The 17,473-nt window shown below is 40.7% G+C and overlaps 1 protein-coding gene across 1 annotated transcript in view; it reads right to left on the reverse strand.

The window, feature by feature from the left end:
• The window catches only part of EPB41L4A (erythrocyte membrane protein band 4.1 like 4A), a 131,784-nt gene that overhangs the window by 16,904 nt on the left and 97,407 nt on the right, over positions 1 to 17,473 (reverse strand). Inside the window, exons 13-17 of the mRNA XM_074165933.1 lie at positions 14,097 to 14,178; positions 9,721 to 9,804; positions 7,890 to 8,003; positions 5,962 to 6,009; positions 1,973 to 2,050 (exon numbers count right to left, since the gene is read on the reverse strand). Coding sequence (XP_074022034.1) covers positions 1,973 to 2,050; positions 5,962 to 6,009; positions 7,890 to 8,003; positions 9,721 to 9,804; positions 14,097 to 14,178 — 406 coding nt within the window. The remainder of the gene's footprint in view (positions 1 to 1,972; positions 2,051 to 5,961; positions 6,010 to 7,889; positions 8,004 to 9,720; positions 9,805 to 14,096; positions 14,179 to 17,473) is intronic.

Below are 17,473 nucleotides of genomic sequence, written 5' to 3' on the forward strand. Positions count from 1 at the left end.
TCTTCTATGGTGAGAAGCAGATGCTTTTAGGTAATTTGAGTATTCAGTCACTTTATTCCAATAAAACAATACAACTTTGTGTCTGCTTGTGCCAGGGATCTGATTGTCATACTAGGAAATAAATTAGTATTAATCTATGCAACAGGTAAAACTTGAGTAACAGCAGTTGCAAGCCTCACTGTATTGTCCCATTTAACCCTGCTAGGGCTGGCTCACCTCTGCTAACAGGAAAGCCATTCAGTGCCTGTGCCCTTTCAGCTTATTATACTCCTGCTGTGGCTGCTCAAAAAACGTAGAAATTCATTATGACTGTTGTTTTTCCTGCACCTGATGACAAGGAACAAGTCTCAGACCTCCAGCTCATTTAGTGCTGTATTTACTTTAACATGGATAATGACTTTTGATCTGGTTTGATTTCAACTGACCACCTAAGAGTAAGAGATGCTGCGACATAAACATTTTCGACGTATCTTACATTTCTCAAAATGTGAAAAACATAGAAACAATCCACACATAGAGGTTTTTTTCTTTTTAATTTTATGCACTTTTGCATGAGGTGAGGAAGGGTAGGGTAAAGCTCCTTTTATGCTTCAGAAAATGATAAGCAGTGCTTAATCCTTCTTACAATCCAACCTCTATATTTCAAGAAGCTCTTAAAAACATTCTTGTGGTCAGTCTCTAATTTCCTTCACTTGCTTGTCGAGCTCCCTGAACAAGAAGTTTCACAGGAGAAAAAGCCTGGCAAGAGTGCTCTAAGAGAAAGGGATACCAAATACCATTTACCTACTGATCACTGAAACTATACTCAGCATTTCATTCAAACTTCAGAGCTCACCTGGAAAACAGATCTTCCATGCACACTAGGTTATTGTTAGCCAAGTATCTCACAAGACCATGCTCTGATTTAAGTAAACTCCAAACAAATCTCATGGCTCAGTTATGCTTTATACTAGCCCATTTGAATGTCACCGTGATTTTTTAGCATCTCTCTAACTGTTGCAAATCATGCTTAAAACACTGTTATACAGCATACCTCTGCAGCACTATCCAGCACATAATTACTTTTAAAAGCTTCAAAATATCTGAAAATCATTTATCTCTCATAGTACTACATGTGAGACAACAAGATACTATTGCAGCTTGTGCAGACAGCTTCTTAGAAAATTTGCCTTAAACAACTCCTCTTTCATCCAGTGACAATACTCTTATGCTCTGTTTATGCAATATAAAGAAACTATATGTACTTTAAAAAAATATATTTTCATTATTAACTATCATATGCTGTTATCTCAAAAGCAACATTTAAAACAGCAGTTTTAAAGGAATTTTTTGCTACAATTAATCACTTGTTATGCCAACTTTTGTGACAAGAAAAATAGAATGTAAAAACCCCATACCTCATAGCTCATATTGAGCATAGCTCAATATAAACAGCTGTTGTCCTATTAAAAGCTGACACTGAACACATTTAGGGTTTAGGCCCACACTTCACATTTTAGAAGATAAAAGTATTTATACAATTAAATGCATGCATGTAAAAATAACACTGAGTTTCAGATCCATTAAAATATTTGGGTATTCACCTCAAAAGTTTATTTTCTGATAAAATACTTCACTTGAAATTTTTGAGGTATTGAAGTATATGCTGTGAATATCTTGTCTTACCATTATCCACTTTATTTGCATTAATATTGCAAGTCTTTTGTAAATGTGCCCCGTATTTGATTTTGCAGCTCATTAATGAGTTCTTCCCAAGCAACAGGAGGGTATGCATTCATGGAATAAACCTATAATGTATATTTGTTTTGGCAGTTATCTCTCCTCTTATGAAAAAAAGGACCCTAAGCTGCCTCAGGAGGACTGCATACATATAAAACATGTTAGATTCTTTCTTATTAGGTCTATCTCAGAAAAGTCCATTCTCTACTTGTTTGTGTTTCATGTCTCTACATCTAAAATATATAATGTTCACCTGTTTCTCTTCTTCCGATGCTCTCTGTTGGAATTCTCTGATTCACTGCCACTGCTGGTGTTACAGCGAGACCGTGATCTGGAGAGGAGAAATACAACATCTCAAGATGAATTTATCTACTAACATCTTCTAAGAAGTACTGAAGTTCTAATCAAGGCATGAAAAACACTGCAAAGACATTATTTGAGACATTAAATACATAAAGACATACATGAGAATTAAAAGACTTTAGAGGACTTGTCTACACCTGAAAGTCGTATTATCTGTTTCTCATTAATAGATTGGGAATAACTAATTATTCCCATTAATTATTGGGAATAATGCTTCAAAGGCAGTGCACCCAGAGTACAGTGTCAGGTGAGTGCGATTTTCCTTTTGAATCACTGCACTGCATTTTTGTTTGTTTGTTTGTTTTATTTTATCTCTCAGCCTTCTTTGTGTATACACAACAGTGAAATGTTTCTTTGAGGCATGAATGTTTCGTCTTTGAAAGGTATGCATTCTGGGTCTTTTCGTACTGCATATTGTGGGACACCCAACAGAAAGGACACAGTAATTCTGGTTTTGCCAGCAAAACAAAATGCTTACTAGGTCTGTCTTTTTCTATTCACCCCAACTTCTATCTGGCTTCTAGTAAGTTCCTACCATTTTTCAGGTGTCAGGCAGTAAGGAAAAAACACAGGCAGTAAGGAAGAAACACCACTAACACTGATCTTTATAAATACAGAAAGGCCAAAAGGCACAGATTGGCAGGTGTGTGTATCAGCACAGCTTTGGGATGACCCGATGCACAGCTACAAAGATGGTGCATCATGTGAGGAAAAAGAAATAAAGCAGTTACTTTAGTATCACCTCTGATTGTGAAGCTTCAAATGGTAAGGTGACATTTAGGGCTCTCATTATTCCTGAAAAAGACTGGTGGAACACGTTGATGCTGTATTTCAAGAAGAAAATGGGCATATGCTTACCTCTCAGTAGAGAAAAGTGCTTGGCCACTACTACCTGAGACACTTAAATCAACATTTTAGAGCAGACAGATCAGTTCTCAGGGCTCTGGTCCTAGAAACCAGAACCAATATCAACATGTGCTGGCCTAGGACTTAGGATATCCAGAGTTAGAATCACTGATGGTTTTACTGCAATGGAAAATAGAAATTTTGTTCTGAGGTCTCTGGGCATGCAATAAGAGATACACAGGGATGACGTCCAATAGTGCTGGCAGACACACACAATTTATTGTGCCTCCTGGCTTTTTGTTTGCTCTTTGATGAGCCACTTTCCTAAGAGAATGGATTTGTTAACCTATACCTCAAACAAGCTGAGGAGTGAAGGCAGTTCATTAGGTGTAGGCAACAGCTAAGGGGAACCATTTCATGACAAGGTTGGAGGCTACTGACAAGCACCTGCTCACAGCACATTCTAACAGTTTAGGGAGAAGAGTCCAAATAGGATGGGAGAAGACAAGAGACTTCCCAAGGAACAGAACAGCCGCAGCATAGACCTTCCCTGTGTGTCGCATCTGGCCAGGGACACACCACACTACCCTCTGGCTCAGAAACTCGGACACTGTTACAGATACAGATGTCCTTCTGACACAGCTGACAGTATCATGAATGTCTCCATAATTCCAGTGAATTACGGCTGGTTTTACCAAATTGCTGTGTCATTAAATGCCTCAGAGTCTGGTCTCCCTCCTCTTCCAAAATAGGAAATCATTAACTCAAATAGCTCCCATTCAAAGTGAAACATTTTAGAATAAAAGTCAACCAAAGCCTTGGAAAATCAGGTCAACGCAGCTTGTCTGCAGGGAACAGACTTGGAAAAGTGAAATTTCCCCAGAGGAGAAGCAGAAACCTCTCCCCATCCCCAAATTTCATGGCTCACAATTTAAAGCCACTGAGAGGCTCAGGATAGTCAGTTTCCCAGGTAAAAATACACATTTCTGTGGGAAGCTGAAAGTGGGGATAAGAAATATGTATACTACTACAGAAAAATGTAACCCCAAAGGAAGAAGGAAGATTAAAAGACAGTGTCCAAAAGACAATGTGGCTCAAGCACGTTCAGAGCAATAAATGCCCTAGAACTGCGGCAGACCTTACATGCCCAAAAGTATACTTTTTTTCCGCCCCAAATCTTATCAAATGCTTAATTCCACTAATCTCGAATCTCAACATTACTAGGTCATCCAGTTACTCAGACTTCCAGGTCATTGGAAGAACTCTGTTCTTTTACATTTCTCAGCACTCCGCCCTAAGCAATTTATCCCATAAGGTAAAAAGGCAGCAAAAATCACACTGTAGCAGGAGAAGTGCAAGATGAAATATTCTATTTGCTCAAATTCAAGATACGCCTTTCTCTAGTTTTTCTGGAATGGAAATTTGGTCCACCTTTTAGATACTGCAGATCAAACTACCTTGTGTACCCTTGTCAGGAAAGCACTTGCGGGAAAACAGAAGGGCTGCTGAGCTGTCAGCAGAGTGGCAGCTGCTCATGTTGGCTGTCAGAATATTATCTTTCACTGAATATTAAACATCAGCTTTTACTGAACTGAGTAAAATACCAAAAAATGGAAACAAAGGTGGTTTCCTAAGTCAGGTGCAAAAAACCCATGAGATCGTCCTGATCTCTGACAATTACAAAACATCTTTCATCCCTTTTGCTCATATTTTCTTGGTCATGCAATATATTTTGTATTTTTTATATCTATATGGTCTGACATAAGGAGCAAGAAAGAAGGCATAGTCAGATTGGCAAGAGAGACAGAGCAAATACAGTCCAGGAGGGGGCTTGAGGGTGCAGTGTGTTGCAGGATTTGGTAATTCTAGAAAGAGTTGACAGAAAAGGTTCATATTCTGGTGTAGTCCTTTTTCTGACTAAAATGAGAGGAGAGTAGCCAACTCTTCTCCAGTGGAGAAGGTATATTCCAATATAGAATAACAAAGCTGTACATTTGTAATATAATACAGTAGGCACAACCTTTGGGAAGAGGTCCCTTCGGAGCACTGAGATGCTTAACTAAATCCTGAGTTTTATGTGCTGAACATCTACCACAGGACTATCACTGGCAGCTTGTAATGGTAACATCCTTCAAAAAAAATCATCTGTTCTCTTATAATAGGTGCAAAGTACGTGAGCACTTTCCCTGACTTCCTGCAATTGTCCCCGAGATGTTTGTATCTCTGCCAGAACTCCTTTCCCGTGCTGCAGCAGTGAATCAGATCCTGGGAGTGCCTCCTCTCCTTCGCAAGCTTCAAGAGACTCTGACATCGAAATGAACTACACTGTCTCCTTTTTCCAGCAGCCAGGGCAGGAGCACAGGAGCGAGGAGAAGCATAGCACAGAGTCATGGCAGGCAGATGCGGCACATGAGAGAATTACAGATGCAAAAATCTGTCAAAAGCTGAAGTTGTTGAAGGGCACACCCAAATTCACACCAGTATTTTATTTGGAAATGTGACAACTAGTCAAGACTGCGCAGGGGAAAAAAAAAAACCACACAACAAAGAAGCTTAAGAAAAAATTCAGCAAAAAAGTGCAAGGCAGTGAGAAGACCTTAAAAAGTTGCATATTTCTTTTCACCTACCTTTTGCAGGACAATTCATCTCTAATGATAGTACGCTTGCTTTCAAAACAGATTAACTAAAAGTGGACTGGGAGGCTGGAGAACTCAAAACAAAATCTGCAGATGCAAAATCCAAAAGCTAAAACTCCTGGAATTGGCTTTCAAGTTGCAGACAAGCCTTTAGTAAGCTTCCACAAACTGCTTCTAGCATGGTGTAGTAACAATGTGCAAGGCGGCTTGTAGGAATCTGTGTTGTGATAAGGTTATGCTGCAGAGCATTTTAGCAAAAGTAAGATAGGGAAGAAACACAACAAGCCTTTTAAACATTTAAGTAAACGCGGGAGAAGGAAGGGAGAGGATGCAGGGAACTAAAATATGATCAGTACCTTCGCTATCATGTCATGGCTGCTATACATTATATATTTACCTTCTCCTTTGCTTTAAATCTGAATCTTCGCCACTGTTTTGATTTTTCCTGTGATATTAAGGAAGTTTTAATGAAATGCCATGAAGTCACAATGCAAATATACAAAAACTCTCATCTTTAAAAAAAACCCCAACTTTACAATGTTGGTTGGGGGTTTTTTTCAGAATTATTTAAAGCAAAATAAAAAGAGCACATGCTTGTTTTAAACTTTTCAGGACACCTCTACACCAAGTTGCGAAGGCATGATCCTATTCAAGCTGCCATTGCAAAGCCCCAACTTGCAAGGTTAAACATGGTATGCTGGCCTTTAGAGTTTCCTACTGATTCAAGCGTAGCAAAGCCTGACGTTTTCCTCTTAATTCCAGCACAGAGTGCACAAACAATACGGCTATTGTTATTAAACAGTTGAAAAAGGAAAGTGCATGAATAAAACCAAGATTCAGGAAGACATAATTAGGTTAGAATCTACCTACTATTGTCAGTCTTGACAGTCTCACATATGAGATAAGACTTTTAAAAACATTTTGTTCGTGTGGTGGCCCAAGAGAAACCTTGCTACTGGCATAACCACCTGTCCACCAAGTAGATCAGCCAAATGCAAATCACAGATGATAAACACTTTGCATCTCAAAAGATTTCCTACTGCACAGTGCACAAACACTGTTCTTTTCTTGGTACAAGACAGTTTTGCATTGCACATCTCTATCCCTTTGTTTTTACAGAGCCCGACAAGTCCTTCTGACATCTAAGCAAGCAATGAATCAGAAAACCCATTCAGGAAACATATTGCTATTAACACTTACAGGAGCTCTACCCAACAGCGTAAATCAACATAATTGTATTGACTTAGAGAGAGCTACGCTCATTTACTTTAACTCAGGCACGAGGTCATTAAGCACACACCATGGGTGAGTTTCTTCACTCCCGTCCCAGACAGCTAACGGCAGATAAAAGGTCTGGAGCAGCTCAGAAACCTGACAGACATAAAAGCTCCACATCTAACTACACTTCCTCAGAGGTACAGCTGTGCCTTCTGAGATTCTTTTGCAAATCCTGGCTTTGAAAGCCAAACAGGTAATCATTTCAGAGGAGAAGTAACTCCAAAGTGCTGGCTCGTAAGGTAGTCCTAGAAGACTGTGATGAATACAGCACAGTAGCTGTGCTTGTCTGTACTTCACAGCAGATCACAGCACCAGTGCACCTTAGCGATGAAAGCAGCTTCTCCGCAGGACAAATCATCCCAGGTAACTTGTAGTCTCTCAAAACTGTATCACTTCAGAACTGTCCCTGTAATTCACATTTTAGACACACTCCAGGACACATGGCACAGAACTCCGTCCATTTAATTTTACTTCTCTAAGTTACTCAATTCAGCACGTACCCCTTAAAGACACATTGAGTAACTCATAATTGTATTTTTGCTGGCATCCTCTCTAATGTAAAGTAATTCACGCACGGGACTGTTGAAGACAGCTTTATGGCTCATTTGTTTGATCTTTGTTGTGCTTAAAGCAAAGCAATGTACTTAAAACAAAACAGTGCTCTGTATTAGAAGCTCACTGTCAAGCAAACAACATCCATCAGTCCTTTCCTTCACAAGGGAAAAATAACTGCAGGAAGTGAAAGGATCTTGTACAGGCCAATAATGCAATTTCTCATATTTTTAACATTTTATCATCTTTTTAATGTTTTTTTTCCTAGTACCCAGAACAGCACACAAGCAAAAAAGCCTGATCAAAGCTTCCTTTCCAAAAGCAGCTCTGGCATTCTTGCTCAGGTTTCTTTTTTGGACTAACAACCGGCCCCTAGAGTACTACTCTTCCCAGGACCCAGCTGTAACTCTAAGAGCCTTTACTGAACACAAAGTGTGCAGGACCTCAAGCTTTCTACTGTGAGAAGCAAACAGCAATTAACCCCAAGGCTCTTACCTCCTCCGGACTGGCTGTCCAGACTCATTCTCGCTGCCACCTGATGGGTTCCGTCGCCGAGAGTAAGGAAACTTTGGTGATTTATTGCGGTCACTGGGAGAATTATACAGCCCACTAGGGTCAGAAAGGAAGAGCAAACAATTGGCTTTAAAACTTCCAGGAGAGTCAGGCAGCAAACTGAGATTCAGCCTACAAAAATGAGAAGGCTCACACACACACAGGCATACATGTTCAACTACACGTGTATGCGTGTGTGCTATGTAAATACAGATGGTACGGCTTTGCAGCAATAAATATTTTACACTGAACCTTGAAAATGTAGGAGAGAGACCTCTTAGCATTGCCAATAGATGGACTTGCAAAAACTCAATCCTACTGCCCATTCCTGTGGCTCCTGGGGGATGAAACTTCCTGCGATCCTGAGAGCAATTTTAACACTGGAGGCATGATGTGAAAAATTGACAACACTTCTTTAAAAATCACAAAGAAGTGTCTATCTTAGCAAGAGAATATTGCACGCTGCCTTGTCCTTGCTCTGAAAACTCTTCATGTTTGCAGAAGGAGCACACAGGGTAAATTGTCTTGGTCCCCCAAAAGACACACCATGTATAGATGTGAATCATCTCAGAAAAGCAGGACCGTACTGGATTATACCTAACATACCATCTGATTCAGTGGCCATAAGCAACCACCTACAAGCAAGCAAGAAGAATAATTCGTATGACAGCCCCCCCAGTGCTCTCTCAGTCCCTCACTATTTCCAGGTAGCTTACTGAGCCAGCTGCTACACCTCTGTCTTCAGAAGCCCTTGGGGATTTCTCTTCCATGACTCACTGAGCTTTTCCCAGGAATCCACTAACTTCCAGCACCCCTTGTAAAGAAGGACCACAGGTCTCTTCCTCTCACAGTTAGTCACTAGTCACTGCCTTTCTCAATGCTTTTAAGCCACCCCCAATAGCTTCATCTGAAGATCCCAAGTCCTTACACTGGAAAAATACAATCCTGATCTCCTTCTCCTTTCTCTGCACTACTCATGATTTTCTAGACCACATACCCTGAGACGACCTCTTTCCCAGACTGAAGAAAGTGTCCTGCCCCTATTCCGTTGCTCCTTGTACAGATTTCCTGCACAGCCATTCACACCTTTGATTACCCTTGCTGCTGCTCTCAAAGCCTTTTCCTTTTCCTGAGATAAGGACATCAGACCTGCACTCACAACTCACGGAGCAAACATGCAATCCACAAATTTATGTAATGGCATAATGCTGTTCTCTTGCTTTCCTAATTGCTAATTGTTTTTCTGAATGCTACATAGCTGAAGTTTTCCTGTGGTTATCCATCATAATTCCAAAGCACCTCATTTGATTCAGAAATCTAGGGTTATTTTTTTGCCCCCATGTGCCTCTCTGTACACTTATTGACTCAACATCATCCAGAGTCTAGTGACTCGTCACTCACACTTTAGGGGTCTTTCTGCCACTTCATAGACAGCTTTCACTCTCACTATCCTAAACAACTCTGTGCCATCACCAAACCTTATATCACCCCTTTTCCAGGTCTTTGACAAATATACTCAATAGCAGAAGTCTATGAACAGATCTCTGTGGAAAGCCACTGGTGACTCTCATCCACTGACCACTTCCTCTTACACCTACTTTCCTAAATTGTAACTGATTTATTTACCCATCACAGGACCTATCTTCTTACACACAATACAGATTTATTGTGACCCTGTTAATACATTGATATATTATATCAATATCCTTCAACCTATTGCTATGGCATGATATTTACCATTGCACACTACCTAAGACATCATGCCTCGCCTTACCTCTGTGGGCCATTTTCCTCCCATGGTGCGCTTGTTTTACTTCTTTGGGTTTCTGGACTGTTTTCATTTTTCATCTTTTTAAAGCTAAATAAAAGTACAGATATTTTTTTTTTTTAAAACCCATAGTGTACAGATCACATATTCTTTCCCCCTGACCTCTTAAAAATTAATCTTAAAGGCATACAGTCATTACAGAGACCCACCCTGGCATATAGCTATTTGCCTGCTATGTGAAAGAGGGCAAACGGCTGCTATATTGAAAAATCTCTCCTAGAAAGAGAGATTGGAAGGAAGGAAAAAAAAAAAAAACCTAACCTGAAAAATCAGCTCTACAAGCTCATAGTTATGGCTGCACTGAGTCAGAAAAAAGGTCAATCTCGTCTCAGAATAAACGAGAACAGATGCTTAGGCAAAATGTCTAACAATACCGCAAATATATAATATGCTCTCACGGTCTTCCACAACATGGAGTTAACAGATTATTAAACTAGAGGCTTTATCTGTTTTTTTATTTTACGTAGCTCTTGATGGAACTTTCTTCCACAGATTTATTTACACACCTCTTGAACATTTTTGAATTTTTTGGTATAAATAGTGCTTGGTAGCAGTATGCTCCAGTATTTAACTATTGCACAATTACTTTGTTTTGTTTCAAAACCTTCACCTGGTTTGAAACTTTCATCCTGTGTTCCTCACTGGTTCTATGCTTATAGAAAGAAAAAAAACCCTATGAATGATGGTTCCCTAATCACAAACTCCACCCCATGATTTTTAATCCATTTTTAACAACTGTCTTATCTCTTTTCCAAGTGAAAGAATCACAGAGTATTTAATCTCTCCCAGTATAGGAGTCACCACATACTTCTGATTACCCTTATCATATTTCTCTACCATTTTTCCAGGTCTACAGTACTTTCTTTAAGATAGGCGCAACAAAGGCAGGGGTGATAGTTACTCAAAACATGACAGACCACAGGTTCGTAGAATAGCATATTCCTCTATTCCTTCCCCAGTAACTCCTTATGTTTTCTTTTCGCCACACAGTGAGCATGGATCTCACAACATGAAAGAGCCGTCTTCACTGACTGCTGCAAGGTAAAATACCAGGACAGTCAACATAGATAGTCACCTGGCTCAAGAGATGTATCAGTGTCTGTAACCAGTCTCCCATCATACCTATGGGAGATGGGAGGAAAAACAGCAGGATGCTCCAATTCTTCTCTTAATTCCTACCATTCTCACAGTGTCAAGTTTTGTAACTTCCAACCCTCTAATGCTTCTAGATAGCTTGCTCGCTGCCACTCCAACTGCTGGAAGGTGGCTTCCAGCTGAAGCATGCTTTCGCACCCATCTTCTCGCCAAAGGTTAGTCATGTTTCTCCTGCACCATCATCCCCAGAGCTTGCTTTCTACATGAACAAGCAGTTCACCTGATACAGAAGTAGCTAGCCACATTGATTTCCACTAACCTCCTTAAGAAATATTACTGACAGCAACCCACTACAAGCATTATTACAACATATCTTTCCAAAGTGCAACTTAAGCAGGGAAAAAAAAAAAAAGCAAGCTTTACAGATGCTTACAGAGAGTAGGACATAAGCCAGAGTTCTTTGCCCAAAGTAGGAGGTGATAGACTCAGCTTTATGAAGGAATTGTGGCTACTTAACTCACTAATCCACTTTTAACCTCAGCCTTTGGGTACTACGGGTACTACAGGTCACTGAGTTAATCATTTAATTCTCACATAGTGAAAAAAATGCAAAGCTACAGTATGTCAGCAGGAAAAGAAATTAAATTACACTTTATCAGGTAAATCATTTTCTTAATACTGCACCCATTAACTATTGACTCATACGTGCATACAACCTACTCCCAGGCTTAAAAATATGTGCTTACTAGAGACTAAGCAAGTAACTCAGGTAAATATGTTTCAGTTCTGTACTGCAAAAAGCAAGTGGTTTTGCACAGCATAAACTACTGAACAATACTTAGGTTGAAGTGGGGCTTAAAGAAATTCGAATAGTGTTCTCAAATCTTAAAAAAAAAAAGAAAGAGAGAAATGATCCTGGAAGGGGAATTCACTGCATTAGATTCCTAAGTCATTATTCATTCAGAGCAGACACACACTTTATGGCTAGCGAGCTAGAGCATGGCAGCTCTTCAGATATTAGTATTACCTCCAGGAATGCAGCTACAAAAGGAACTGAGTTCATTCAATGTATTTGAAAAGGTTAGAATGTGAATTTCAGATGATATTACTGCTGTTGGGGGTTTTATGGTTTATTTTGAATTTACACCACTTATGCAGAAGTGACCAACTTCTATGTGTCTATGTATCTCAACAGTCAATGAGATGTTAAATTATGAAACCTCAGCTTGTAAGAGCTGCTGAAAGATGCTTTGCAAGCATGATGACAATTAATGCGAAAATTACACAGGATGGAGTAAATTACCAAATTGTAAACGCTTCACAAAGTATGTGTGCTGCCTGTCACGCATACTAAGACTGGCAGGAAGGGATTTTACATGTGCAGAGAGACACAGAGAGAAAAACAAATCAATTTCTAAATAGAAAGCATACAACAAAAACAATTTTCAACACTTTTTTGTTGGAAGTGACTAACACTGTTTAAAACCGTGACTCAGTGAGAATCTGACTGTGAACTGCTTTTAAACCCAGGTAAGAAACTAAACTCAGAAATCCTGAAGCTGCCATGCTGAGAGCCCTCTATTTTGGCTCTTGCTCTACAACCTGCCTATCCATTTCTTTTTAACAGTTCACTGCTAAAAATTTATACTCAGCACTTGGCGCACAAGCTGCAGTGAAGGGCTCCTATCCCTTCCGAATATTACGATCTCTGCACTATAGAGTAATGGTACATCTTTGCTTTTTACCTTTCTCTCGCCTAACAAATCACAGAAAGACAGAATGGTTGGCATCGGAAGGGACCTCCAGAAGTCATCTGGTCCAAACCCCCTGCTCAAGCAGGGACACCTAGAGCCAGTTGCTCAGGACCATTCCCAGATGGCTGTTGAATCATCTCCAAAGATGGAGACTCGACCACCTCTCTGGGCAACCTGTGCCAGCGCTCGGTCACTCACAGTGAAAAAGTGTTTCCTGATGTTCAGAGGGAACCTCCTGCATTTCAGTCTGTGCCAATTGCCTCTGCTTCTGTCCCTGGGCACCACTGAAAAGAGCCTGGCTCCATCCTCTTTGCACCCTCCCTTCAAGTATTTATATCCCTCTGTATTGTTTTCTGCTCAATGGCCTAGCTTCAGCATGACCAAGTGGCAAAATCATAAACTTTCTTTTACCCCATGATCAGTATTATCTTCTAAGGGCTAGAATATTGGATTCAATTTCCCTCAAATTAAGGAAGCAATTAAACTCAGCTCTTCTTTGTGGGGGGAAATATTAGGCAATAGGAAACACTATCCACCAAGTATTTGCAGTAAATGTTTTACACCCTTCCCCAGAGGTCAGTCCAGATACCTAGTATATGAAAACTACAGCTTCAATAGAGAGATAAGGCCAGAGTTGCTCAGCTCAAAAAAACTTGTCAGGGTTACTGGGCATGCAGAGACAGACATTCAGGCAAATAAGCAAAAAAGTTAGGTGCCAAGTTTTTGACTCATTATTATGTCAGACCACTCTTTGATTCAAGCATCCAAATTCCACCTAAAATTAAGGGTGGGGATATAAACCCCTTTCTGAATCTGAGCCTGACCACCTTCTCTCAAATATGTCTAATAACCAGAGATGTGCCCTTCAGCACTGATAATTAAACACAGCAGATCACGGAAGTCCAGAGAAGCCCTGGCAATTTACTGCTCCTAAAGATCAGGCACAAATACTCATAAGTTGTGTTCTGGATTTACTGGTGTAACAGGTAGTGGACTGCAAGATTAATAGCACCGCTGGGAGACAGGCCATGCCCAGCTCTTCCCTGCCCACACATCCCAACCAGAGTGCGGAGGCAGAAGAGAAGAGCCATGGCCTGAGGGTCCTGCCAGCCAACCCACAGCTCCCAAGAGACACACAGGACTCCACAGGACTACCCTGACCAGTGCCCCTTAGGTCATTACCTGTTTTTTTCCTATTTAAAACTGAGACTATTTGCTTTCCCATTAATTTGTCCCAGTTTGTGGGTTTCCAAACTGTGTGTCACGTGGAGCCTCTGTTCCAGGTTCATCAGAAGATCAGGGTTTGTTAAAATGAATTGCTGGGTAATATTCTCTGACCCTTGTCAGCAGAAAATCAGATGGTTTAAACTTAAGGGCAGGATAAACTGTTACTAATGATTACTAAATATGTTCTTTTATCCAATGCAATACACAATCTCTTAAAAGTTGTAAGGGAACTGCTGGTCTACTTACCTTTTCACAGGGGAAGGTGCAACAATTTTGGTAGTTCCTTCCTTTTCCCCGTTTGTTGTAATCTGGCTCATGTTCTTAGATCCTAAAAAAAAAACCAAAAAAAAAAAAACAGACCATAAACAGAACAGTCTTGTAGCATATATGCTTGCACACCTATTCAGCATAATCACCTACTGAACACAGTGCAGCATGAGATATGATACACAAGACATCGCACTTTTGTGTCCCACCCTTACTTCTAGTTATATCACATCACAAGAAAGTTCAACATGCAGGGCATTCATTACTCTTCCACATGAGACAGAGGAGTTTGAAGCTGTTGTTCTCAAAGAGATGCTATGCCGCTGCCACCAGAAGGGAATTCCCTGCTCAGTCAACAAGAAGAAGAAAGGTGTGACAAGAATACAGGCTATGAAAAAGCTTGGGAATCTCCAATGTAGTAACTACAGCCTCGAAAGAAATCATTAGATTAGATGGTAAAGCAAGACGAATATGTTTGCTCTAAGAAACCATTTCAAATTTATGTAGCAACATAGTGCAACACAACACTAATATATCCCAAGCTATGACCAGGAAAACAGTAACTGTAAATCAATGGATTAGAAAACTAATAATGCAAATAGAGTGGGACAATAAAGGGTAATACTCTGACAGAGACAGCTAAGGATCAGTTTCCATCATAAACTTTTGGCCAATATTTGAAAGTTATCTGCCTACTTTCCAGTTTTCTGCCCAATACTCCTTCCATTTTGATCCTACACTTTTCGCACTGTTGGCACTGAAGTCCCCATCTGACCCATGAAAGGGAACCTGAAGAAGCAGGAGGAACAAGCACTTTCCCTTCTTTTTGAGCCCCACATACAACATGCTTCAAAGAAACAGATTTGTGTATTCATTATTTAGGAACACTGAAGGCCACGGGAACCTGGCTATTTCATACTGGGTTAATGCCAAAGTGGTGTGATAAGATTATGCTCTACAGACATACACAGTTCAGTATCATGAACAAAAAAAAAAAAGAACTGTTCAGTTTGGTATGTAAATATATTAATCATTAAGACAGGTTTGTTCCTACTGGTGCTGTAATTTTACTTTCCATGCTGTGCTATTAATATTAATCTGAAATTTTTCTTCAGTTCACACACTCTCTTTGCATCTAACTGGCAACTTCAGTCATTTCTCACAAAACTGTTACCACCTCCAGAAACAGATGTCAAGTAAAACAACAAAGCAACATCACTGCTGATTTGCATCAGCTCTGGACAGGACTCCAAGCATGTTCATTGAAGATAATGAAACAGATGATTGACTGAAGCCTCTAAGACTGCTATACAAAGAAATACTATGTCCTCTGGACACAAGTAACAGCATCATACTGCTGTTAATACAGTGGTACAAACTCAAAGCTTTTTTGCTTTGGCTAAAGCTAGAATGTAATGTCTTAAGCTGTGGTGCAGTAAGTTGTCTCCATAATTTCAGAGAAAGAACTTCTTAACAATCCCCATCAACTTTCCATTCCACCCCTCTGACATACAAAGTCTTCGGACTCTCCTCTACTTCAACAAAAATACTTGAGATATCCTAAGGCATCTTGTCTGGCCATCAACTGCCTCTCCTACAGGTTAAATCTGCAGATGCCTCATCCACTGTGCAGTGGGTCCCAAGTGGAACTAGTCACCTTTGCTTAAGCAACTCAGCCGAGCCCTTTCCATGTGTGACCTCACCACTTCTAATGAAGTAATTTACTCCTTTCCCTATTTAGTTTTTCAGACTGATGCCTGGCAGGGAAGGGGAGCAGCCTGGGTCCTGTCTCGTACAGTATTTGCTCCTTCAAGGCACTTTCTGTTTACACAAGCATAAGCACTAAGAAGAATTTTGAGTATTTTGAAGAAGGAAATCTAGAATGGGCACAGATTCACAGACAGAAAGGAAAGAAAAGCTTTGGAATTCTGAACAAATCCTTACTTTTATGCAATAAGAGACAACCAACTCTCCAGACTCTTGGAAGCACTGAGTGCCTGCACATAGAGTTATTTTCTGTTTCCAAGAACGAAACAATAGCTACACTGCCACTATGGCCTGCTTGGTAAAAAGACAGAATTACTGAATGAAAAACTTTATTGAATTAATGTGAATGAGAACATTATCAGAAAAAGAATCACCAATCTTCATTAAGGCCATAAAAAACTACTACAAAAATTCATAGATTCATAGATTGGTCCAGGCCGGAAGGGACCTCCAAAGGTCATCTAGTCCGACCTCCCTGCAGTCAGCAGGGACACCCCCAACTAGAGAAGGTTTCCCAGGGCCTCGTCGAGCTTCACCTTGAATATCTCAAGGGAAGGGGCCTCAACCACCTCCCTGGGCAACCTGTTCCAGTGTTCCACCACCCTCATGGTAAAGAATTTTTTCCTAATATCCAATCTAAATCTCCCCTTCTCCAGCTTAAAACCATTGCCCCTCGTCCGGTCGCTGCAGGCCTTTGTAAACAGACCCTCCCCAGCCTTCCTGTAGGCCCCCCTCAGGTACTGGAAGGCCGCTATGAGGTCTCCCCGGAGCCTCCTTTTCTCCAAGCTAAACAACCCCATCTCCCTCAGTCTGTCCTCATAGGAGAGGTGCTCCAGCCCCCTGATCATTTTGGTGGCCCTCCTCTGGACCCGCTCCATCAGGTCCATGTCGTTTCTATATTGAGGGCTCCAGACCTGCACACAGTACTCCAGGTGAGGTCTCACCAGAGCAAAGTGGCAGAATCACCTCTCTGGACCTGCTGGCAACACTTCTTTTGATGCAGCCCAGGATGTGATTGGCCTTCTGGGCTGCGAGAGCACATTGCCTGCTCATGTCCAGCTTCTTGTCAATCAGCACCCCCAAGTCCCTTTCCTCAGGGCTGCTTTCTAATACCTCATCCCCCAGTCTGTATTTATACTGAGGATTGTTTCTTCCCGGGTGCAGAATCCTGCACTTGCTTTTGTTGAACCTCATGAGGTTCACCTGGGCCCACCTCTCCAGCCTGTCCAGGTCCCTCTGAATGACATCCCGTCCCCCTGGTGTATCGACAACACCACACAGCTTGGTGTCATCTGCAAACTTGCTGATGGTGCTCTCAATCCCTCTGTCTATGTCTTTGATAAAAATGTTAAAAATAATAAAAATTTGATAAAAATGTTAAACATTCTTCCTCTAACCTCTAAAAAGAGAAGGATGCCTACAGTCAAAAATCACAAATAAATAAAGGCATCACACAGCAGCAGGAAGCAGAAATTTCCCACCTTTAAAGAAGGTACTAGTAGTGAAATAAACATGGAGCAGGTCAAGGATATCTTGGGGTTTCTGGCCATATTTTTTTGCATGCAGGTACATTTAGTTTGCCTGTCCTA

The sequence above is a fragment of the Numenius arquata genome, chromosome Z, assembly GCF_964106895.1.
Source record: "Numenius arquata chromosome Z, bNumArq3.hap1.1, whole genome shotgun sequence".
Lineage (NCBI taxonomy): Eukaryota > Metazoa > Chordata > Aves > Charadriiformes > Scolopacidae > Numenius > Numenius arquata.